Source organism: Akebia trifoliata, chromosome 6 (genome assembly GCF_017979445.1).
Source record: "Akebia trifoliata isolate Shusen 1 chromosome 6, ASM1797944v1, whole genome shotgun sequence".
Classification (NCBI taxonomy): domain Eukaryota; kingdom Viridiplantae; phylum Streptophyta; class Magnoliopsida; order Ranunculales; family Lardizabalaceae; genus Akebia; species Akebia trifoliata.
In genome coordinates, this window is record NC_141380.1 from 25,889,094 (window position 1) to 25,913,679 (window position 24,586).

Genomic DNA, 24,586 nt, shown 5'->3' on the forward strand with positions numbered 1-24,586 from the left:
TTAACATGGTATCATAAAGCTAGGTTCGTAAAGGTCTCGGTTTCGATTATTTCCACCCTTATTGGTGTGGGGGATTTGTCGAGTGTATATTTTCCTCCACCCTCGGCTGTGTCATACCCCAGTTAAGCCCCATGACACTCTTATATTCATAGTTCTCCCCTTCTCCAACAGATCGGTCTTTTAGAGTAGTTGGTTGGTTACCATATGTTTCACATGACAAATAATATACATAATGTGTATTACTATGTATTATATTATACTATATTAGATGCAGTTTTTTTTTTCCAATCACTAATTTTCCTTCCTCTAGCTTTTTTGTACCAAATGTTAGCCAAGCTAAGTGCAAAAGTTGTGTTTGAAACTATGGTCTCAAGTTTGTTGACTTCATAAATCTGGATCCTTGATGTTATGTGTTCTACATGTTTAGTTAGAAAATGTTATCTTTGATACATGAACTTTGTGATCATTAGAGTTACCTATATGTTCCCAAGCCCTTAATTTGTTACTATTCATTCTTTTTTGATTTTTTAGAACATGGTCATCATCTCATTACTTGTAATGCTAGTTTTGATTACGTTGAATAATTATATCCCATGCATGGTCCTCACTCCATTTATTTGCTTGGAAGTTCGTCTTTCATTGTTGGGTAAGCTGGATTTGAACACACAACCTCAAAGTTGAGCTGTAGTATGTCAACCCATTGAGTAATAGGTTGAAGCTCTATAGAACAATTTTTTAAAGGATAAGAAGGATTTGAACCCATGACCTCAAAGTTGAATAGAAAGTTCATTTTCTATGGAGAAATATTATTAGTTTAGACCTATGTTATCCAACTTTGTCAAATAATTTAGTTCATAAACATATAAAAACTTTCATTTCTATTTCTATTTTATTTTTCGAGCTTCTCAAAGAATGTTGTTATACCTATTTTTTCATATAGATTGTTTTTGGGGCTGGTAAACATGGAATCATCTATGCTTGGGATCTTCGTGGGGGAAGAACATCTGTAGCTTTTCAAAGTCATAAAGAGGTACTAATGGTTTGTCATGCACTTTTTTTTGTGAGTTTCAATTATGCTTTTTAATAAATATATATATAGATATAGTCCTGTTCGGCAGACAACGTAAGGGAGACAACATGGAGCCAACGCCTTTGTCCTATATGGGTTAGAAGTTTCGGAATGGGCTGATTTTTTGTGAGAATGATCTCTATGGTGAGGAGAACATCCTCACAAAAAATCAGGCCAATCCGAAACTTCTAACCCCATCAAAAGTTTTTTAAAATTGTGGACCATCAATTTGTAAACCACTTTTGATGGGGTTAGTAGTTTCAGAGTGGACCGCTTTTTGTGGGGATGATCTCCTCACCATAGAGATCATCCTCACAAAAAATCAGCCCAATCCGAAACTTTGAAGCCATATAGAACAAATTTTGTCTCCCAACATTGTATGTCAAACACTACCATATATATATTGCAGACACTGGATTGATTTTTAATTCATTTCAGGTTTGTTGAGCATTGTCTTCAGATATTTTCTTACTATCTTACTGCACATAGTTTTTGGCATATTACAGCTTTTAAAATGTGAACCACATATTTGATAGTCTTAGCTATTTAATATCAAAATTTTAAAGAGATGTGGTAATGACACCTCAGAATATTAGATAAAATATTGTTCATCCCGTCTTATTTCTTGTTGCAACTCTCTTGTTGCATTAGTAATATATCTAACCAATATATTCTACCGTAAAACTTGAATATAAGTGTCTCCTAGTGAGTGTTTGTTTTTGTTTTTTTCTCCTAATGTTGCATTAGCCCTCTATGGGGCAAGAAGATTCCTTTCTATATGCTATGCATGTCCCCTAGCCTAATTTTATCAGTGCCGATAGATTTGTTGTCATGGCGTGCTCTAAAAAAAGTGCTATTTGTCCAAGATGTAAGTGGCTCCTTGACAAGCTTCTCACAGAGCCTACCCCCCATCTATATGTTTTTTCAGAGCCGAGTCTGCCACATGTCCAACAACCACTTACTTAGTGCCATTTTGCCAAGAGACCATCGCTGCGATAGCAATCTGTCTAAGATGGCAGTAAAATTTGGATTGCCACATCACCATCAAAGATGCCATGTCACTTGATTATTCCAGCAAGGTGATCTAGAAGTCATGACTCACTTACATTTGCTCCCTTGAATGCTTGAGGCACCTTTGCACCTTCTGTATGCATGTTCTGGGCATCTTCACATGATTTGTACGGCCATCACTTTAATTATTTGTGATGGTTGTGTTTCAGGCCTTGCATTATACTTATGCCCTACCCATCTCCTATTCATACCAAAGTGTGACACCAAGCGTCCTCGGGAACTCACCTCAATAAGTACGACATGTTGTTATTTGGACACAATGATGGCTAGTTGTCCTATAAAATGCCGAATGACTTTTTCTCTATTTTGCTCCCCCTCTGTTTTGAAACAGTCCTAATAACCGACAGTATAACTTCCATTCTTTTTTATCACCAACAATGTAGTAGCCCCCTCTCCATGGATTTTGGAAATCCAGACTACTTGGTTTGGAGTCACCACCATTCATTGGATTCAAGGTCGTAATTGATCACTCAAAAAAGGCTTTTCTTTAAATGGATTTTACAAAGAAAGAGATCTGTATAAGGTGGTTTATTTAAAGGATGGGGAAGGTGTTAGGCTCCCCTTTCTTATATCTTTCGATTGTTACCTTGAACTTTGCCCATTTTGAGAGATGAGGAAAACATGCAAGTTGACTCTGGTACAAGTTTTTGTTGTACTTAGGATTATGAATAAGGTTAACCCAATTACGATAGGCAACATCTATTCATGTCCCGTTTCATAAAAGAAAAAGGAAACGATGGATGAAATCATGTTCTAAGGTGCAATGCTTAAAGTGAGCCATCTAAAGAATGAACACAAGTAACTCACTTAGGATGCTTGCAATGAGCTGAAATTTTATGAATCGAACTAGACTTCCGGATGGTTCATTTAAAATTTGAATCACTCAATTGCAACCATTTGGATAAAGTTATGGTGTTAGAAAGTTGCTGCTGCAACTATTCTATCACATAGTGATAGATTGTTCTTTCTAAACTCATAACTCAAGCAATCAAGCTCTAAATGATCTGAATGGGATATGAGTGGATTCCTTGATGGCTCTTCGGAATCATGAGAAAACCCTTCCAGATCCAAGAATCCGATCATGCCGTCAAAGACTCAATATTTGGATAAAAAACCTTTCATTCCTTACATGATTTTGTATGTGGTGTGAGTGTGTGCAAGAATTGTAAAATAAGGAAGATGCAATGAAATGCTCATTTCATATCCCTTATGGATAGGTCAGAATGTTGGCAAAGAAGTTGGGAGCAATCTCATATAAAGTTATTATTTACATTTTCAAGAATCTTCCAAACTAGTCCAAGAATGCCCATATTTTCTATGATAAAGTTAGTTCTAATAGTATTGTGAGAGCATTAAATATGAATCTAGTAGAAAGGCATTAACTTTTATCGAACATAATTTATTATTTCTCATTTCAACCAGGTATATCATCCTCCCCTAACATCTTTGAAGCTAGCATCAGCGTTGGAGAATATTAGGTCATTAAGGGTATGTTATTTGTCATTTTCAATTGCATGTTCAGAATTGGTTGATGCCTTTATCCAAAAGCATAGCATCATGCTTTACATCTTTGATTGAAAATCTTTGACAAAGGGTTTGATATTTGATATTTACTTTCCTAGTAAGATGAACTTTAAATCTTCATAACATATTTCCAACGTCAGTGGCCATTTATTTGCTGACTAAACTTAATTTTTCATTTCAAAATCTTTAGTGAAGGCAATTTCATTGGGTTGCTTTGCTTTCCAAGAAATAGATACTTCAAATCTTCACATCACAATTCTTTTGTATGATTCTATTCAATTTAAGTGAGAAACCATGTCCAAATTAATTTGAACTTTAAATATTAGTAAATTTAGTTCAAATTGTTTGGCTTGCTTTAAGGAATATTAATGCAGTCACCTTCCCACGATCATAAATTTATGCTCAGTTACCCATTTTAGACTTGTAATTACTTTTTCTTGAAGATGCTTTTGGGATCTACAACTTTTATTTCTATCAAGTCTGAAAGATATTGTTATTATGACCTCTAAAAGTGCTCTAAACTTTACAAGATCAATGAATATGATTTCAGTTTGATTTATTGATTTTCAGATTTTAGTGTAAGTTTTCTTTATTGATATTTTCGGTTTATTTCCAGGGCTAATCTAGGTTTTTTGGTTTAATTTTTGTTGTTAATCTTGTTACAACTTGCAATTGTAAATGGAGATTGAATTCTTTTCTAAATGAAATTGTAATTACCTTTTGGTCAATGGGAATAGGTAGGAACTTTGAGGATTTCCTCTTTATTTAGGGGTAGTCAAGGTTTAAAATCTCATTTAATATAATGTTTCAATCAGGAGAAAAAACTGAGATTTTCTGAATCAAAACATGCAATGCTTCTTTTCAGTCTTGGCTAAAACTGGAATGTTCCACCCAAACATTTCGAAATGGAACCAAACTTAGAACCATGACTATAGTTGAGTATGCTCTCTCTCTTAGAGTTGTGTATATTGAAAACTTGCAGGAGTTTTTTTACCATGTATGTTGCATGTTAGTGTTTTTCACTCTAAAAATATCTTATTAGCTTGTTCAGTAAAACTTTGTTTTCTTTAAGCGGTATAAAGGTTGTGCAAAGACTCCTAATGAAATCATGAAAGAAATAAAATATAAAAGAAAAGAACATAGAATTGACAAGATTTACATCGTTTGACAGTAGTTGGTCCATGAATGTTGTGATAGTGATTCACCATGTATAGCCCAGATTTCTCCCAATACTTTCCAAACCCTGAAACCATGGTTTCCTTGTTTGATTTCACTCTCCTTTTGAACCTATTACCTTAGAAGGAGTTACAAGTTCATACAAATAAGAAAGGTAAACCCTAATCCAATGATACCTTGTTCAATTTTTGCATTGTCAGCAAGTCGACACAATAGTTTGAGGCACTTACATCACATATGGTAGAATTGATTTTCCCTAATATTTCTCTAAATTGAATTAAAATTAAGAGTTTGGATCGTGTACTCTAGAACTTGGGTAACTATCCAACTTAAAGTTCCCTTCATGTTCCACAAATTACTGTATTACCACCTGAAAGATCTATTGTGCCACAAATTAGTCTTTGTATGGCATTGCCCCCCATATTGGAATTTTCAGAGGTTTTCATGCCGAATACCTTTGGGCACCTTGATTATGGGCACTTGTACCATGTGTCAAGGTAGCACTATCCTTGGTCCCACTTTTTCCTATTTCCCCAACTTAAAGTTTCCTTCATATTCCACAAATTACTGTATTACCACCTGAAAGGTCTATTTTGCCACAAATTAATATTTGTATGGTTGTGCCCCAATATTGGAATTTTCAAAGGTTGTCATGTTGTATACGTTTGGGTACCTGTACCATGTGTCAAGGTAGCACTGCCCCTAATCCCACTTTTTCCTATTACCCAAAAAACCACCTTTTGATGGGTGTAATATCTAAAATACTCCCCAAGGATATACCAATGCTTGTATTTCATATATGCAACACAAGTTATATGATGATTAGCAGTCCTAGAATGATGTTGGTTTTGATGTCACATTCCAATAAGGTCTTTTCTAGTGATCAATCACCAATTGGATTCAAGCTGTCACAATTGTCTTCACCTTGGTCTGAATTATTATTGAGACACCTTGAAAATAACACCATAGATGCTTCCAAGCTCATACCTCTATAAAAATTTGCTCTTACACCCACTTCTGACCTATAGGATGCAACGCCAATCTTCAAACTAAGTGAAATTGATCAAGTCCTAGTAAAATATTAGCTGTTTTGGAACTTCCTTTGTCAACATATAAATTGTATTGTCGACTGAGTCTTTTGAGAAGTATTTTGTATGAAGATAAACTTCCATATATGTGGCACCTCAAATCAACATGTATTGGCACGATACGCTTGATGTTTTTGCCAAACAAATGTCATTATTGCTATCACAATGCAACTGCATTGAACTTTGTTTCAACCCTAGCTCTTTGTCCAATCCATTTAACTATAAAATTTTGTTAATTGCTCGGATGACTGGCATGTATTCCACTTTTGTTGTGGATAATTTCCTAGTTTGTAGAAATAGATTATGACCACAACAATTATATATGCATTTTTAAATAAATATTTCATGCATTCTTCAAAAATGATTCATTTTTTCATGAAATTTAGATCTTCATGTACTTCATTCATTCAAAATAAAATTCATTATTCAAATAGCTTTATCTTAAAGATTTGAACAATGACTAATCAACATTCTGCAGGAACAATCAGATATTTTACCGAGGGAAATTCACTCAATTGACCTCAATCCATCTTGTCCATATCAATTGGCATTTCACCTTGATGACGGTTGGTAGGTTTTGGAGATAATTCCACAATTGTGTTTTGTTTTTATTGTTTAGCGTGTTGTTTCAAGTAAATAATGGTTTAGTACTTGGAGCCTTGAATGTTTATCCTATGCCTATCTTGTCATTTGCTCTTTCCTAGTTCATCACCATATCTCTGCTTATTTTATTAATTGGTGCAATGTAAATTATGTAAGTATGTAACTAAACTCATCATCATTCACAGTTCTTTGTCCAACCAATATCACAAAATTTTGCTAGGATAAAGCAAAGTCTCTAGTTGAGTAAAATCTCCCACCAAGAGGGAGTGGGGAGGAGCATAGGAAAGATGTAAAAGGTAGAGAAAGAGAAAAAAAAAAACAAAGAAGTTGACCTAATAGTTAATATAGGGTCAACAGATGTCTAATGGAGAAGTCATGAAGGGTGAGGGGGGAAAGAAAAAAGTATTACTATGTGAGATTGTGAGAGAGAATTTTTTTTTTTAAAAGGGCTAATTGTTTTTAACCCCTTTTTTATATATAAATTATTTTTAGTCGAAACAAATAAATTGCAGAAGAAAAAATCGTATAAAGTCATAAAATCATAATTTTCTTAATTACTCGATTCTTGTATTATGCTTCGAATTCATATTTAGTTCACGAATTATTTGCCAAATTTCTAATTATGATTTTGACAAGTAATATCAATACTAAAAGCTAGTACTTCTAATATAGAAAACCCAAAAATGAGGAAGACCCAAAAAAACATGGATGGAGAAGTGAAAGCATATAAAATCTCACTTTCAATAATACAAGACGCGGCTCTGGAAAAAGTGGAATGGAGAAATAGGATTCATTTAGCCAACTCCAAATATTTGGGATATCAATAGGTGTTGTTGATCGATCTTTTATTATTATTATTGTTATTGTAGGTCTGGAGTTTTGGATATCAATAGTTTTCAAGTGACGCATATCCATTGCCCACCCCCCGCTTGGTTGTAAGTAAAAGTTCAACCAAAATTCTGCATGACTTAATATGGTTTCCAATGCCATTAATTATTTAATATTTTTCCACTTACTACCCATTTCTTTTGTTGAGGAATTAGGAATAGCCCAGAAATGTCAACCAATTATTCATTGAGAAAGCCAACATGGCTACCCACATGTTCGGTATGTTTTTTCCATCATTGTATTTGAATGGCCTTTTATTTCTACTTCATCACATTACTGCCTTACTAGGAATATACTCTATTTGACCAGTTACCTTTCTTGGAATAGCTTGAAATTATTTCTTCATATAGCATTTGTTGGTGTTGTCCTATGTAATCTAAGGATTAGTCTAATTGTGTATAAAGTTAGACTTTTCTAAAGATCTAGTCAGCAAGCCCCTTTGCACCAAACTTTTTGAGTGAATAATGAGACTTTTTCTTTCTTCCAAATGCTAGCCATTTCTGTCATTTATAAAGTTTTTTTCTTCTATTCTTTAGTTTTTTATTAAGCAAACCTTCTTTTAAGTTTCTTATTGGTTTATAAGCTCTGAACTTGTTTATTTTGTATGAATAATTATCATTATACTCTCTAATGTCTTCTGGCAGATCTATGCAGTTGGATCATCCTCCAATAATGGGATTCATCTTTTAGATTTCTATCCAGATAGCTACTCAGCTTGCCATGTGGACTTCAAGTGAGAATGATCAAATCTACAACTAATAAACATATGTTGCATGGATATCCTGTTTTTCTTAGGGGGTATTTGGTCATAGTATTACCTTCTCTTGTAATACCAAAATTTTCTTTATAAAAAAGTGAGTCCTTTCAGGTATTCTAGTTTTGATGCTTTGTTTGAGGTTTTAAATTTCAACTGTCAAAATACTCAAGATGATTTTCCAGTTTCATTGAAATTTCCTATTTCTTTTACTTATTCCAAATAAATGCTAACAAACTTCTAATCATCTTCGTCGAAATTTCAAAATTGCATTTTTGTCTGAACCAGATCCATAACTGATGCCCAAACCGAGATTTAAAATCTTAGCTGTGTAAAATATAAAATACTGTTTTTTTCTTGTTTCCTGTGTAACATAGGTTCATGCTTTCATTTCTTTCTAGTTCGTTATCAAATTTGTTAATGAGATAAATAATTGCTTACACACATTTCCCATTTCTCTAGTGAGGAAAAGTGGGGATGTTCTGAGAAAAAATATCAGAATATGCAAAACAGATTTGTTCCCTTATCAGAAGGTGTTACAGCTTGTGCCTCTCATCCCCTTAATGGGACCATCATTTGTGGAACCCAGGTTCGATCTGTGACACAATTGCTTTGTTTTTCTTTAGATCATTTTGTTTTATTGGTTGAATGGTTCCTTGTAATCTTTATATATATATATATTTGCTTGGTTTCATCATTGCCTTTTGCATTTGTGCTTTTTGTTTATTCAGACCCTTAGGAATCATCCTTAAATTAAATAATTCGTTTGAAAATGATTTGTAAATCGACATTTTAACAATGGCCCTCTAGCATTTGTTAGTACATGATCATGTTTACTATTAGAGAAATTTCTCAAAATGTGATCTACTTTTGACAAAATTTCCATTCCGACTAACGGTTCATTTTAATGCCAAAACATGAAGAGCGAAATCGCAGGTTTTCAAAATGACGATCTCATTGTTTTAAAGTTGCGAGATCGCTGATTTTTTTTTTTTTTCAAAGGGACAATCTTGCTGATTATAAAAGTGGCAATCTAGTAGATTCGCAGCAATCTCGCTACTTTAAACCTACCAGAACTTCACTTTGGAAAACCTGTGATCTAGCTTTTCATGTTTTGGGAATTACAATGAACAGTGAGCCGGAATTGGAATATCGTCGTATTCTGCTCACGAAATGGTAATTTACTCTTACTATTATGCATCTGGGGAACAACTGGAAGTCATTGGGATGCAACAAATTTTAAATATTTGAGGGATTATTTTTTTCTTGTGAGATTCTATGAAATATAGAATAGATAGGGTAGTTATATAACTGTGTGCGTAACCTCCCACCTATTAAATAGGGAGAATTACCAAAACAACACACTATTCATTTTAATTCTGAAAATGGTAAATTATCGTTTGCATCATTATATTTTTTACCAAAACGTAAATTTAATAAATAAATAGACAAAAAAAATTCCTATTCTATAAAACAGTGAATACCTTCTCTGTTTTAGTTTCAATAAAACAGTAAAAAAGTTCTGTTTTATGAAACAGTGAATTTTTTTCCCACGTTAATGAAAATATTTTAATTCCGAAAATATTAAATTACCGATTTCGGAATTAAAATGAACCATGTGCCATTTTGGTTATTTCTCAATTTGCAGTGCATGTTTTGGTAAATCACCCTATTAAATATGTGCATAACAAAATTGATATAGTGTATCATTATTATGCATACATCCCTAGATCTAGTGATGGATATGATGAAATAAACAAGAAATAATCAAGACAACATACAAGATTTACGTGGTTCAGCAAGATTGTCTACATCCATGAGCAATGGATGAGATCATTTCACCAGTTCCATGAAAAAAACATGCTTACAATCTCACTTCCTCCCATAAAATTGAAAATATAACTCATAGAACCCTTAAATGAGTTGGCTATGAATTTACAGTTCCATACAAAAGATGAAATTGCCTCTAGGGAAAATGTTAATGACATTGAGGAAAATTTACCCCAAAAATACTTTAACAGGATGATCATGGTTACTGTAGACATCATTGTATGAATCAAAGGGAGTAAAAAGTCTCTCATTGTAGTATTCATAGATATTTGATAAATAATGAAGTTTGAAAGTAAAATGAGAAAAATGTTCACGTGTGAAGATGGAGAGAATTTAACATTTGTAATGAATTTGATTTCAGAAATCTTCTTTGCTGGTGATATCCCAAAAGCTCCAGTCTATTTGTGGTGATGTGAGGACATAGTGTGAGCAATGAAGGTGATTACTTGAAGACAGGTTTTAAATCTTACGAGTGCCATTACTGAATGTCCAGCCTTGAAGAAATGCCATCCAAGATGGTTAAATTTTACAACAGTCGAGATTTCAGATTCAAACAGAGGAAGTGCTTGGTGCTTATTCGGATATGCACGAGGATTGTTGATATGGATGAAGCAAAGGCGGAACTAAATAAATATTGGAAAATTTTCCTTAAATATTTTTGTTATCTTGGAATTTGTGCAAACCAGGTAATCCCTGTCCAAAGAATAATCTCGGGGCATAGGGAATCACTTGGCTGGTTGTGCCCAATTTTTAAATGTAAGGTTGAAGAGTTCTCTAAGGTCTGGGGTGTCTTGTAAAGGATGTAGCTCAACACCAACTCCTTTGGACCCTCGCACAGAACAAATAAATAGTCATGCAACACAGGCACATCACATGCACCAAGTGAGGGTGTGCCCTCACAAGTGGCTCCAAAGGAATTAATGCTCGCTTATACTAAGTATCGATCTCACCACCTATGATGCATTAACCACAATCAGTCCAAAATTGCCATTGAGTCACCCCCCTAAGGATTTATTATAAAAGTTGATATATAATTTTTAGTGTTATATAACACCACCAATGATGTAAGGTTGGATATAGGTTATATAACACACAATGAATAGGGTATGTTTGTTACTAAATAAAAAAAAGTTTCCCGACAACATCATCTTATGGCATCTAAAAATATGATTAAATGCCATAATAAACAAAAATGTAGAGAACAAAATTCTATGAATTTTGAAAAAGAAAATCAGACCTCAAGAATAAAATAAGATTTTCAAAGAAATGCAACATGAACTTCTAATTAACAATGCATTGAAGATGTACTTGAATAATTTAAACATAATTTACCCTACAAATTTCTAGGAGACAAGGTCATATGCTAATCTCTCAAATAAAACCCAAGGCAAATATCATTAATTTGAAAACATGGGGACAACTCTAATATTGACCAAAATGAATGGGGCATATCGTCAACTCTTTAAAAATTTGCCAAATCAACTTTTGCTAACGTCACTCTAAGATGGGTAAATTCTTTTGTGATTTGCATATGAATTGGGGTGGCATTAGCAAAAGTTGGTGTGGCAACTTTCATCCTAAAAAATTTTAAAATAAAAACATTGATCCTCAGATTTTTTTTTTTTTCTTTTAATGGTTCTAAGCATATATCATGATTTCATAGAAAGTCAAATTCTTTAAAAAGTAGTTCCAATTAACATACATATAACATATTACACAACTAATCTCCCACAAGAACCCTAACCCACAAACTCTAGAAATCAAAAAAAAAAAAAAAAGAGAGAGGAAGAAACAGATCTCGAGTACTAAAACGAATCCATCTCTAAGAATCTAGGCCCTCTCACCACGGATTCGACGTGCAAGCTGAATGTCCTTAGGCATAATTGTGACTCTCTTAGCATGAATGGCGCAGAGATTGGTGTCCTCAAACAGACCAACCAAGTAAGCTTCAGCCGCCTCTTGAAGCGCAGCCACGGCGCTACTTTGGAACCGTAAATCAGTCTTGAAATCTTGAGCTATCTCACGAACTAGCCGCTGAAATGGAAGCTTTCGAATCAACAGCTCAGTACTCTTCTGGTACTTTCTGATCTCACGAAGAGCCACGGTTCCAGGCCTGAATCTATGTGGCTTCTTCACTCCACCAGTCGCTGGAGCCGACTTTCTAGCTGCTTTAGTAGCTAGCTGCTTACGTGGCGCTTTCCCTCCCGTTGATTTCCTTGCTGTCTGCTTCGTACGTGCCATCTCTCTCTCTCTGTTTGGTTTGTGGAGGATTAGAGAAGGGATTTGGAGATTTTAATAGAAGTTGAGAAGGTTACGCGGGAAGTTTGAAATTTTTTTATGTTTTGAGTAGATTGTAACCGTTAGATTAGTTAGGTGAACGACGGCTAAGATTCTATCCGTTTGAATGACAGGGATCGTCAAATTTAACTTTTGATCACTTTTTCGGTTCCCTCTGGTGTGAAAAAAGAGCTTCTATTACCACACCAACTTTTACTAAGAGCAATCTATTATTTTCAAACAGATAACAAGTATTCGTTATCAGCCATCTCGATCTGACGTATATAAACTTTATAAAAAAAGTTGATCTGAATGCCCTATTCAACATTTGGTTTTTCATCTTCAAAATCAGATATTTAAGATTTATTTATTTCAACCTTCAAACCCTAGGATTTGGGGGGAGTAGAAAATGATTGAATTTAGAATAAGAGTCATGTTGTAGTGAGCTCAAGATTTACCTCATTTCGCACTTTCGTGACATGGGGTGTGCATAGAACCATAAATGCTTTACAATCATATCTCAATGAAAAACATCTATGGTTCGTACACACCTCCACGTTAGGAAAGTGCGAAATAAGGTAAATCTTTGAGGCCACTAAAACATTATTCTTTTAATAAAAAAGTATAAGATTTGGTGAAAAGGTCCTCCGAAGATTAAGTTAGTAATAAAGGTGATAAATAATATATATATGGCATGTTTTATGGTGAAAATGATGAAGTGTAGTTGTAGAGAAAATCTATTTTGGATTAGTGTGTGTTTGGCAACACTTCTGAAGTCTTAATGGAGGAGATCCACCTTTAAAATTCAGACTTCAGAAAAGCTCTATTACCGTTTGTTTCGATTTAGATTTCAGAATTAAGAACCAAAATTCAGAAGTTTTGGTTCAGTGATGGGGGGACGTTGGATAAAACTTCTGAATTCTGAATTTGTTTTTTATTTTTAAAATACCCTCCTCAAAACATTGATTTCTATCATTTATCCATTCTTTATATAAACCCTAAAACCCTTATTTTTAATCTTTCTACTTCTCCTTCTACAACAATGTTGTCAAGGTCTCTCCCTTTTCTCTCGTTTCATGTTCAAAAATCCTATATTTTTCACTCCAAAATTAATACAGTAAGATCTCTCTCTATCTTTGATCTATCATTTTCATCCATTAATGGACATCTCTTTTTTTTCTAACATCATATATTTCATGTATGTAATTTCGATTATATGCTTGTAATTTAAAAATCTCTAAGGTTTTTTGAATGTATGAGATTTAGGTTTTGTTGATTTAGGAGTTTCAAGAAAAAAACGATTGAGATTATTATGGTAATCATCTTGGTCTTGGACGATTTTTAAAATCATATGATACTAGTGTCTATTCTAGGAATAGTTTAAAATTATGTATTCCATGGATGATGATGAAATGATTAGGTACTCACATCTCAACCCAATTGGGTAATGCTTGCACATCAAAAATTATTTTGGAATGTTGTCTATATTTTTTACCATAAGCAAGCAAGTGGTTCGGTAGGATAATCAAGATTTTATGATTTTTTTTTTTTTTATGAAATTTTTTCAAGGAATTTAGAAATTATTTTTGTATGACTTTTGAGGGAGGTGGTTGGGTGTATAGCATTTCAAATGTTTAGTTATTGGGATATTTTTGGGCGTTTGAATTCTTATTTGTTCGTGGTTGTTCATTTCAACCTCCTTTCTTTATTGCTGTAATAAAATTTTCTCATACAAAAGTCTAGATTTATGTACCCACCATTAATCATCTATGTTTGCATACAAATTTAAGATGCATCTATGCTAACTTGCCAAAAGTTGTTAAATTTAAGATTTGCAATATACAAATTCACATGGCAAACTTGTTCATCATTTTGAGTTTGACTATTCAATTTTTGTTTTACAAGTTCAATGGTTTAGTTTGCAACCAAGTTCGCCAGGACATTATTCATAAGGAGGGCATTTGTAAATTGTATGATATTTTTTTTTATACATGCTTAGATATATTGATTAGATATGGATTCTTATGTTGTTTGATTTTGTTATGCATTGTTGCTTTCTTATTGTAAAACCTAGGAACCATTACTAATAAGCTCCCAAATTGTGGTTTAATTGATAATGACAATAACATTATATGTGACACAAAAGTATGTGTTAGGTGTTTGAACAAAATGCCTTCATATTATTATTACACTCAACGAGACATTATTATTGCATGGATGGCAATACACAACTTCTTGCGTCGTGTTTTTCTTCATGATAAGTTATTTTGAAAATATGAAGTTGATGTTAACAAAACGAGCGATCCTTTAGTAATCGCCAAAAGATCCACCATGTTATAATACAATATTCTCACCGCAAACACAAACTGATATGATCACTTTATGTGATCAGATTGCAAATCAATTAGAAAATGTATGATTGTTTATTGTTTGAGTATTACCTTGTTAAAATATAATTTCTCAAGTATGAATTCAATTTGAAAAACAATACTTTTGGAGTGTTTGATTTATTAGAAATCAAAATTAAATGTGTGAATTGTTTCATTAGGTTAACTGAAAAACATAACATGTTTTTCAGTTAACAATTTATTAGAATTACAAAAGGGTAATATTGTCAAAATAACCATTATGTTTTAAAATTATGTTTATAACCAGAAGCTTTTAAAAATGACAAACAAACAACTTTTTTAAAACCAGATTTCAAGAAATAGAAACTAGACTTCAGACTTCATACTTCAAAAATGTTACCAAACATACCCTTAATCTTTGAGAGGGGGTTTTATAGTTCAAATTATGAAAAGGTGTCACCACACGGTTGGTCTAAGTAGGGTCCATACAATTCAAGTTGGGGGGAGTATTAGAACTGAAATGAACTTTTTCAATTCTACAAATCTTGAACCAAAGTCAAATCGACTATATCCTGACATTGAACCAACCCTAACCGACTTTAATTAGGTTTGGTTATATTCAAAAGTTGCAAAGGTATTTAAGAGAGTAAGCAACTTCTCCAATTATGTTGCCTTCGCAAAAATATCTCTCTCTCACTCGTGCGTACCATCTATGCGTACATGATCGCCTCTAGATTTTATCCATGCGGCACGTCCTCAACCATTTAATCAACATCTATTGTAAATCTCATGACCTCGTCTACACCCGCCACTTATTTAATGCAATTTTCTGATCAGAATCGTTGCAAATTATAGAGAGGATGAATGAGAAAAAGAAAAAGAGAGAGAAAGAGTTAGGGTTAGGGTTTAAAAAGAGAAGACGATTGAGATAAAGACAGTGAAGATTATAGTTAGGTTCGATTTGTACGAGCTTCAATGGAGGAAGAGCTTCAATCATCCCATTTGTACAAGCTTCAATGGAAAACATTCGGCTAGATTTTGATTCAAAGAGCAATTGATCCAAAATCTAATCGATTTTTTCGAGTTCAAGTTCGATTTCTTCATGTTTGGAATTGAGCTTCAATGGAGGAGTAAGTGAAGGAGACATAAGGTGAATTGATTGAATAAAAATAATTTTTTAATTTGGGATACAATTGTTTTAATTGACTCAAGGAGTCTAACTAGACTTACTAAATTAGTGAATCTCTAGGTCATGTTGACAGTGGATGAAACTTAATAAAGTTCTTTTCCTTACTAAGTAAGGCTAGTCGGACTCTTTGATTCAAAATTTTGAAAAAACCCTCTCGATTGGATTAGACGTGGCATTTCCAATGAGGTATTCCAATTTTGGCAAAAACATAGGGGTTGAAATAAATTTAAAACGCCACTTGTCTTGTAACGAGGACGGTTCCTTCAAATTTTGGAAGTGACTTACCCGCTTCAAAGTTAGACTCATTGAATTAAACCAAATTATTTATTGTGTGTTGTTGTTAAACCATTCCATATATACATTATGGTTTGGTTCTAGGACACCCCTAAAACAAGAACCGAACCGAATCAATCAGTTTTTTAAAATTTCATCCCAGAACCGAACCGATTATCTATTAAATTGAACCAAACTAATCCTAATTAATCCGATTCAGCTTGGTTTGGTTTTTGGTTCAACCCGATCCAATATGCACCACTAGGTTCAGGGGTATTGTCAGGTAGAACATGAGCTGGCTAGGAGTTGTTGATTTTTCCTTCGAATTTTTTGCAAAGCCTCATTAATACTAATACCTGAGTTGGATTTGTAATGTCTCAACATATTTTATGTTGAGTTGGTGTGATTTTACTGTTTGGGATGGGTGAGTCAAGGAATGTCACACTCACCTTACACTAATAAGTAATTGCAGATATCATCATAAATAAGAAGATTTGGTGAATAGGAGAGCTCATATCGCATTAATTAGATCGAATTCTTGAATTAACAGCCTTTGAGATTTTATCAAACTCATATGATATATAGGTTTGAACCCAATTTTATGTCCGTCACACTGATTATCTCATGGTGATAACTTCTATGTTGTTCATTGGAATTCCCAACCTACTCGGTTAGTACCGTCCTATTGACTTACTTTGTGAGTTAGGGTGAGATTTAGTTCTCTTTGCTAGCCACATTGAATCTTCATTCATATATTGAATCCAATCTTGGTAAATACTTGCTTCCACTTGCACTAATATCCTAGTATTGATAGTTTTAGCTCGGTATTTCACATTGGACTCACTTAACTTCCTAGGACACATGTCCTCATCAAGTGGCATGGCCTAAATGGTCTCCACAATTACCCCTTTTTTGATACTTCAGTGGACGAGGTGAAAAAAACCAACCTCCTCTATTCTAACAATAGTTAAAGAGTGATTGGTAAGTGGAGCCAGGCCATCATGTTGTTTTGAATTCAATCGGTTAGGATAAGGATTGTTTGACATGAGTTGGTTTACCCTTTTCGAGAAGATAAGATTATGGGCGTGGTGGGATACGTGGTGAACTTCCATTTTTGAGAAGGCAACAAAGGCAATGCAACTAATGCATTTTTAAATCCCCAACGAAAGTAATGATGAGGTTTGAGCGAGAAAATCTCTAGTACTTAAAAAGTTTTGAGGAGTAATAGACTTATCATGTGAAACATCAAATTGTACTAATAATTGGCGATTTTCTTATCCCGCATTGGCATTTATTAACTTACTTTTAATCGTGAGTATATGTAAACCACTTAATTACAAAGTGATTTACCTAAGTTTTAATTTTTGCATAAAATTCTGAACATAATGTGCCACATCCTCAAAATCCAACACGAATCCCACGGATTCTGTTGCTAGATCTCAAGGCATGATAAAGTAAACCAACCCATGATAACATAACATGGACAAGAGTTCAAGTTTGGGAGTTATAATGCAGCAAAATTATATAAATATCAACTAACTAAAAGAGTGTGGATGCTAATATAAACTAACTAAAAGAGTGTGGATGCTAATATCAACTATATCTAAGATCCACAACAAATCTCAAAGACACAAATCTCCAAAATGATGTAAAGACTTAGGTAGTAAGTAATACTAAATAAAATGGCATGTAGTGTGTCGACACAAGTTTCTCAAAACAGAAGACATAAACAACTATTAAAATCTACGACTACTCAAACTCATGAAGGCGATTGCTCATCAATATACTCAACCTCATGTACCTCCTCCTAAATCTCCTCCTCGATAACTGAAAAGTCTGAAATGGTGAATGGTAAGGTGAGTAACGTCAGTTATCCAAAAAGAAATCTATCATTCTAACATTTAGTAAAAAATTCAATGTATAATCATAATGAAATGTAAATAATGTAGATTTTGATAAAATATACCATTCGAGTAAAGACTAATAATGGAAACAAAATAAATAAAGTAGATATAGTAAGCACTAGTCTATCAGTCATATCATGTAAAAACATAATCAGTTTTATCATGTTTTCAAAGTAAAAAACATCTTTCTACTAGCATATAATAAACACAGTGGTGTAATAAAATACACAATACAAACACAGTGGTGTAATCGATAAAAGTGTTGAAGAACACGTCAATACAACAGTTTTGGCATGACCATTGATATTCCAAACTATGCTTGATATGGAATCTCACCATTATTATTTGATTTTTGTGGTCGGTTATTGTTACCACATGTAAAACCCTGAGTTTTCGATTCGTATCTCGAGAAAAAATAAATAATAAAATTTTGAAAAAATCTTGAAAGTGGGACTTAGGGGTAAAATTTTAGGATATTTCTGATCATTTTTAATGGAATCTGACCTCACCATTGGATTCAAAATAATCGAAAAATATACTTTAGGCTATAAGTACGCTCAAATGCGAGTCCGAACATAAAAGTTGCAAAATCCTCGATTACCGAGTCGGATCAGACTAAAATAGTGATTTTTTGCTAGAATAAGAATTATTAAGATTTGATTATACCATTAGGTTCGTAATGAAAAATTATTGAATATGGACTATTTATTTGTCATTTTTGGAGTACAAAAAGTCGAATTATCGTCAGAAACGAAAATGACATCAATTTTAGGGTCACCTCAGGGCAAAAATGTAAATTTTTGTTAGAGATAAAATTTATAGAAATTAACCATACTATTAAATCCAGAATGAAAAATTAGATAAAATAGAGTATTCATTTGTCAGTTTTGGAGTCCGGATGATCAAGTTATCGTCGATCGAAACAATAGGCAAAATATCGATTTCGTCCCAAAATTTATATAAATAAAACTTTTTAATTTTTTTTTCTCTCATCTTCCCCAACTCGTCTAAACAGCCGCAACATATAAAAACGAAAAATTTATTTTTTCTTCCAATCTTCCACCTCAGATCCTTTGCAAACGACTTACCGTTGACGACCAACGTAGAAGGGAGAAACATCTGCAGCCACGTTCTCTACAAAATCCATCAAACCTCTTTCCATTTCACTTTCTCTTTCACCCTGTATCATCAAAAATCAACCGTATTTATATACGGGGGTTTCAAAACTTCGATCTCGAATTTTATCCGTTTCAAGATCAAACCGTCCTCCGTCGTAGAAGGGAGAAAGGACGACGGCATCGAGATTTTCGAAATCATTGGGTCAGATTTAAAAATTAGCTACTTTGAAGTTCGGCCTATCTCGATTTTCATGCCGATTGCCTCGATTTTCGCGCACGTGCTTCAATTCCATATCCTAGAGATTGTAAGAAACTTTCAATTTCTATTAGTAATCGTAGATTGTGAAAATTGCATTTCGAAGTTTATTAAAAATTTGTAGTGAGTTTCCAAAAATATAGAATTCAATTGATTATTTCAAATTCACGTCAGAACTTGCATATTTGATATGTTTAATTATATTTTATAACAAATTACATGTGGGTAGGATGCTTCATTGGGTTATTTCTATCAGTTGGGTCATGTGCACCGCTCGAATCCCTTTTTGATATAAGTTTTGTACTTTTTCAAGATTTTTGATAAAAATGAACTTCATAGTTAGAAAAATGATTTATTATTCAATTAATTCATATTGAGTTGATGAATATCAGAAAGTGGATATTTTATTTGAGAGATTGAAAATTGCATAATTCGAAAAAAGGGACAAAGGGTATGAAAACAGTAAAATGTCAGAGTCACATCCAAGGGGTGATGTCTACATTTTACATTGTTGTGTTGTGTGTAGGTTGGTGAACAGATATCTAGGGATAATGTTACTGATTGCATGTTTATTTACTTTCTGTTGGCGTGAGGCGTTGTTTACTTTTTCGTTATATTATTTATTTTAGGCCGTGTGGCCACACTTGCATGGTAGGAAACTGGATATCCATTCTCAATCTTGTATTGTTAATTTCTCTTTAGTATTGTTTTATATATATATATATATTATATATATATATATATATATATATATATATATATATATATATATATATATATAATATATATATATATGTAGCTATTTTGTGAGCTATTAAAAAGTCTGTGAATGCCTAAAGGGATAGTACGTCATATCATTTGGAGTGGTGTACTATCTTGGGATGTACGGTAGGGACCACCAAGCTCCTACGTGGTATGGGACGCGTATGAGAGTGGAGTCACAACTGGAATCTAGGTTTATTCCTCTCTATCTTTACCAGTGAACTTGTACTATAAAGGTGGTCGTATACAAATGGTTTGTATATTTGGGAATCACATATACACCTGATAGGCATAGACGAAGATGATTAGTCAGTGATCACTAACAATCTATAGTAGTCGAACGTTTTGACACATCGAAAAGAGACTCATTGCTTACGGTCACGTCAAACGGCCAGCCTGAGCCAGATAAATGGTCAACCAAACGTGGTAAATACAGCGACCAGCCACAAAATCAAGAACTAAAAGCTAGTAAAGAATTGTAACATCATGTCCCGACTGTGAACGATCCAGTCGTCAATCTCAACTCCCTAATTCCACTACTCCACCCTGTGTATTATGTATATGTTACCTTATTTTAATATATAAAATGAAATGCAAGTTTAATGTTTCTATTTGATCAATTAGATTTGTATAAAAAGAAAATACTTAGTGAATACTGTTGGTTGATGTAATATAAGTTTTAAAATGTTTAGTTGCACATATTTGACTATATGTACCAGTTAATCATAATTTTTTCTGTAAAATTTTGTATATTTAAAAATGATTCAGTATGTTTATTCGTTCATGTTAGGAGAAGTTATTGACAGAAATTGTTTGCTTCCCTACTGGGTAACCATTGTTACTCACCCTTTCCTTCTCTATTTTTTTAGTTTCAGATCTGAAGCTTGGCGAGACAAGTGTAGAAAACGAGTGAGAATCATCTCGTAGGTCAGATAGACAGCTAGAGTCCGTTACTTAGTGAGTATTGGGGTTATAGCCCCTAGTGGTGTCGATTTGTCCAAAAGTATTATATATTTTGTTATGAGCGTTAGGATATTTGTTATAGTGAAGAATATTTGTATAATCCTGTATATAAATTTCTTCTTCCGTACTCTGATCTATCGTACGTTATTAAATATATATAGGCTTCTGCTAATATTATATTTTGTGTATATATATGCAAGATTGTATGTCGTTTATTAGGTACAGGTGAACGTCTTGGAATGCTAACATAAACAGAGGAGACCATGCCGAAATTTCGAGATACCACATAGTACCTCGGGATCTGACATGGGGATTTGTGTTAGTGTTTGGCGGGACGCCACACCACATTTGGATGATTATTTATCCGGCTCAAACTGGCCATTGACCAAGGTCCAAATACTTTGATCAATTATGTTAATCATTTATTTGACGACTATAAACTCTCAGTGTTCATTAACTATCCCTGAAGAAAATTCTCCACATCTAAACCTATCAAAAGGCAATTCAATGTGTACCTCGACCATCTCTACATTATACATAGATTGTCATCACCCATAAATGTTCCCTAGAAAATAAGGAGAAATTCTTGAATCTCTGAGCTATGTTACTTTCTAAGGTATCCCATACTAACAAAAAGAATAAATCATCGAGTGTTATTCTAGATTGACCCGTCGCTTATAAAAATATAGTGAAAGCGCCCTCGATCCGCGGGGTGCGCGGATCCGCTTTTGACCCTTAAGGTTTAGGAGTCGCCACCTAGTTGTTACGATATATGAACCGAATACTGACTCTAAACAGATAAAGAAACTAATCTACTAAAGAAAAACTTAATTCGGGGATCACATTACGGGGTTGGAAGGTGTTAGGCACCAACCACACTCGGCCAATGCCGGTCTCTACTTATCCCAAATAAGACTACATTGCTAACAAAAACCTAGATAGAAAAAATAAAAGAGATTTTACCTTCGAACGCAACGGTTTTATTCCCTCAGATTTGATAAAACTGATATTTGTATAGTACTTTTTACTTCGTTCTATCTCCGAATCTGATTTTGGATCTCCGAGGCAAGGTATCTCTTCCTTAGATCTGGATTCTTTGAATTTTGTTATCAATTTTGGGGTGTTTTTGAAGGGCTTCTAGGTGTTTTTCAGGTTAAAATCAAAGTACGGGTGTTAGGTAAGGAGTTGGGACTTCAAAATTAGGGTTTGTGGGAGGCTAGGGAAGTTTTTTGACCTACTTCTCTTAGGATTTTTCCTTTGATACGAAAATAGGCTAGGGTTTGATTAGGGTTTTTTTTTTGGGTTTCAATTAGGGTTTTGACTTTAGTCTTATGAGGTTGACTTAGTCTTTAAGGTTTTAATTTAGGGTTTTGACTTTAGTCTTATGAGATTGACTTGATTAGTTTAGATTAGGATTTTGACTTTAGTCTTATGAGATTGACTTGATTAGTTTAGATTAAGATTTTGACTTTAGTCTTATGAGATTGATTTTAGTCTTTCTTGGTTGACTTTTAATATCTTGACTTTAGTCTTAGTTGATTGACTTTAATTTTTGAAGAACCCCCTTTTATTTTAATTCTTTGGGCTCTTAGATAGAAGGGTCCTTGAATAAATATCTTGGCAACCATCAACAATTTTGCCTAAAAGTCTGATTGATCGATTTTTTTAGTTCAAAATTTTAAATTAATTTTATTAATGTTTCACTTTACATTATTTAATGGTTTATTTATTAATTTCAAAAATTTTAATTATTAAAATTGTGAAATTACCATTTTGCCTACGGAGAGGATTTTTTGTATTTTAAGTCGTTTTTCAATGTTCCAGGATGTTTTGGAATCAGTTTTTCGTAAGGAATTCAATGGGAATACTGGTTTGTGTCATTTATGAAAATTTTTGTCCGAAATGGTCGTGAGCTTTATGAGGGGTATTTTCAAAATTTTGTCAAATTTTGTAAAAATTGGCGAAGTGGTTTATTTGATTTCGATTTGTTATTTTATATATTTGAATGGATTTTCCTAAGCGTAGCGTGGGCTCTAAGGACGTTTTAAGGTTAGGGGTATTTTGGTAATTTAATTATTTTTTAGTGATTTTTATCGTAAAACTTCTTTTTGTCTGCAAGATAATGATTTCTATGTTTCTGGGGTCATATTTTCCTAGCGTAGCGTGGTTTCTACAGTTTTGTCAGTTCGAGATACCTCATCCGGATTTCTGAAACATATCTGATAACAAAATAAAGCATTGGAATAAACATCCATCATTAGGAACCGTTGCGATCGGGTTGACGAGTTGATTAATCAGGCGAGTGCAAAAATGGGGTGTCTACATATAGCAACACATCACTTTTTCTAGATTTTCGACAATCTTTTTTTGATAACCAAAAAATAATTTTGTTTTGTGTATATATACATAGTTTCTTTCTATCGAAATTACAAACAAATATATGGTAGAGCCATCCAATTACACTCATCTATAAATCCATCTATCAATCATATCTCATGTGATCGTAGGAACATGAGATATCCAATCATTTATATATTTATCGTGCATAATGTGGTTTTGGCATAGCCAATGCATAGGGTTGAAGTCATTGTCCCATCAATCAGTCGAGAACATAAGTTCTTTTAATCCATTGATAAATTATCTATCATCCTAGATACCTATCAAAATACGTTTTTCTAAAAATATTTATGATTCTAAGGTATCAACTAATTCCACATGATAGTCTTGGTTGAATAGAAAACTCAAAGAAATGTGATAAAATAATAAATAGTTCAAACTAGAAAATTGTGGAATTTTAACTAAGTGTCAAAAATATCAATTTTCAAAGTTCTTCAAATGAAACATGAATTTTTGGAAATGAAAGTCTTAAATAAAATATTTGATATCATGTAATTTTAAAGCTTATTTTGAAAGAAAAACCAACAAAGATGGGGGTCAAAAATTTTACAAAAACATTAAAATTCTTATTTTGTTCTTGAACCCAAAAAATTAGATTTTGATTCTTTGAATTTTTGGATTTTTAAACCATTTCATTAAACCTAAATGAGGGGTATTACTTTATTTTCATTAAGCAACTTAAAGTAAATGAAAACGTAAATATAAATATGATATATACTTAAATTTTTTTAATAAAATAAGGTGCTGAAAAATATACATGTTGGTGGGGAAAACAAAGTTAAAATGGATTTTTTTATATAAGGTCGGGCGACTAACATAGGTTCAATCGACCGGACCCATGAGGTGCACATTTTGCATTTCTTCATGAGGTGACTGGTCGATCGACCGAGCGTAAATGTTTTGTTATCTTTTTCTTTAATTTTGCCCCAAATTCACCCAAAATTCTTTCATAAGCTTTCTTAATACATAAATAATTCATGTAACTCATAGATCTATTCATTTTCTATTATTAAACACGTTATTTACAAATTTAAAATAAGATCTATGAATTTAAACCATCTAATCATGCATGATTTTGACGAATGCTACTCTTAGA

At 33.2% G+C, this 24,586-nt stretch overlaps 2 protein-coding genes across 4 annotated transcripts in view; one reads left to right on the plus strand and one right to left on the minus strand.

Moving 5' to 3' along the window:
• The window catches only part of LOC147400521 (Transducin/WD40 repeat-like superfamily protein), a 30,049-nt gene extending 18,930 nt beyond the window's left edge, over positions 1–11,119 (plus strand). The window contains exons 9-17 of one of the 3 annotated variants that reach the window (XM_086446215.1): positions 941–1,030; positions 3,563–3,628; positions 4,530–4,598; positions 6,407–6,498; positions 7,401–7,466; positions 7,575–7,638; positions 8,064–8,152; positions 8,636–8,762; positions 10,365–11,119. In XM_086446215.1, coding sequence (XP_086302341.1) covers positions 941–1,030; positions 3,563–3,628; positions 4,530–4,598; positions 6,407–6,498; positions 7,401–7,466; positions 7,575–7,638; positions 8,064–8,152; positions 8,636–8,762; positions 10,365–10,427 — 726 coding nt within the window. In that variant the 3' untranslated portion in view covers positions 10,428–11,119. The remainder of the gene's footprint in view (positions 1–940; positions 1,031–3,562; positions 3,629–4,529; positions 4,599–6,406; positions 6,499–7,400; positions 7,467–7,574; positions 7,639–8,063; positions 8,153–8,635; positions 8,763–10,364) is intronic. The other 2 variants (XM_086446212.1, XM_086446214.1) reach the window with 2 other exon arrangements.
• Positions 11,120–11,658: 539 nt separating this feature from the next.
• Positions 11,659–12,255, minus strand: LOC147400522 (histone H3.2). Its single transcript, XM_086444524.1, has one exon. The coding sequence runs from the start codon at positions 12,242–12,244 to the stop codon at positions 11,834–11,836; it is 411 nt and encodes a 136-aa protein (XP_086300650.1). The 5' UTR covers positions 12,245–12,255; the 3' UTR covers positions 11,659–11,833.
• Between the last annotated feature and the right edge of the window lie 12,331 nt (positions 12,256–24,586).

Excerpts from the sequence above, each read along its gene's own strand:
- LOC147400522 (XM_086444524.1), bottom strand. The coding sequence starts at position 12,244 with ATGGCACGTACGAAGCAGACAGCAAGGAAATCAACGGGAGGGAAAGCG.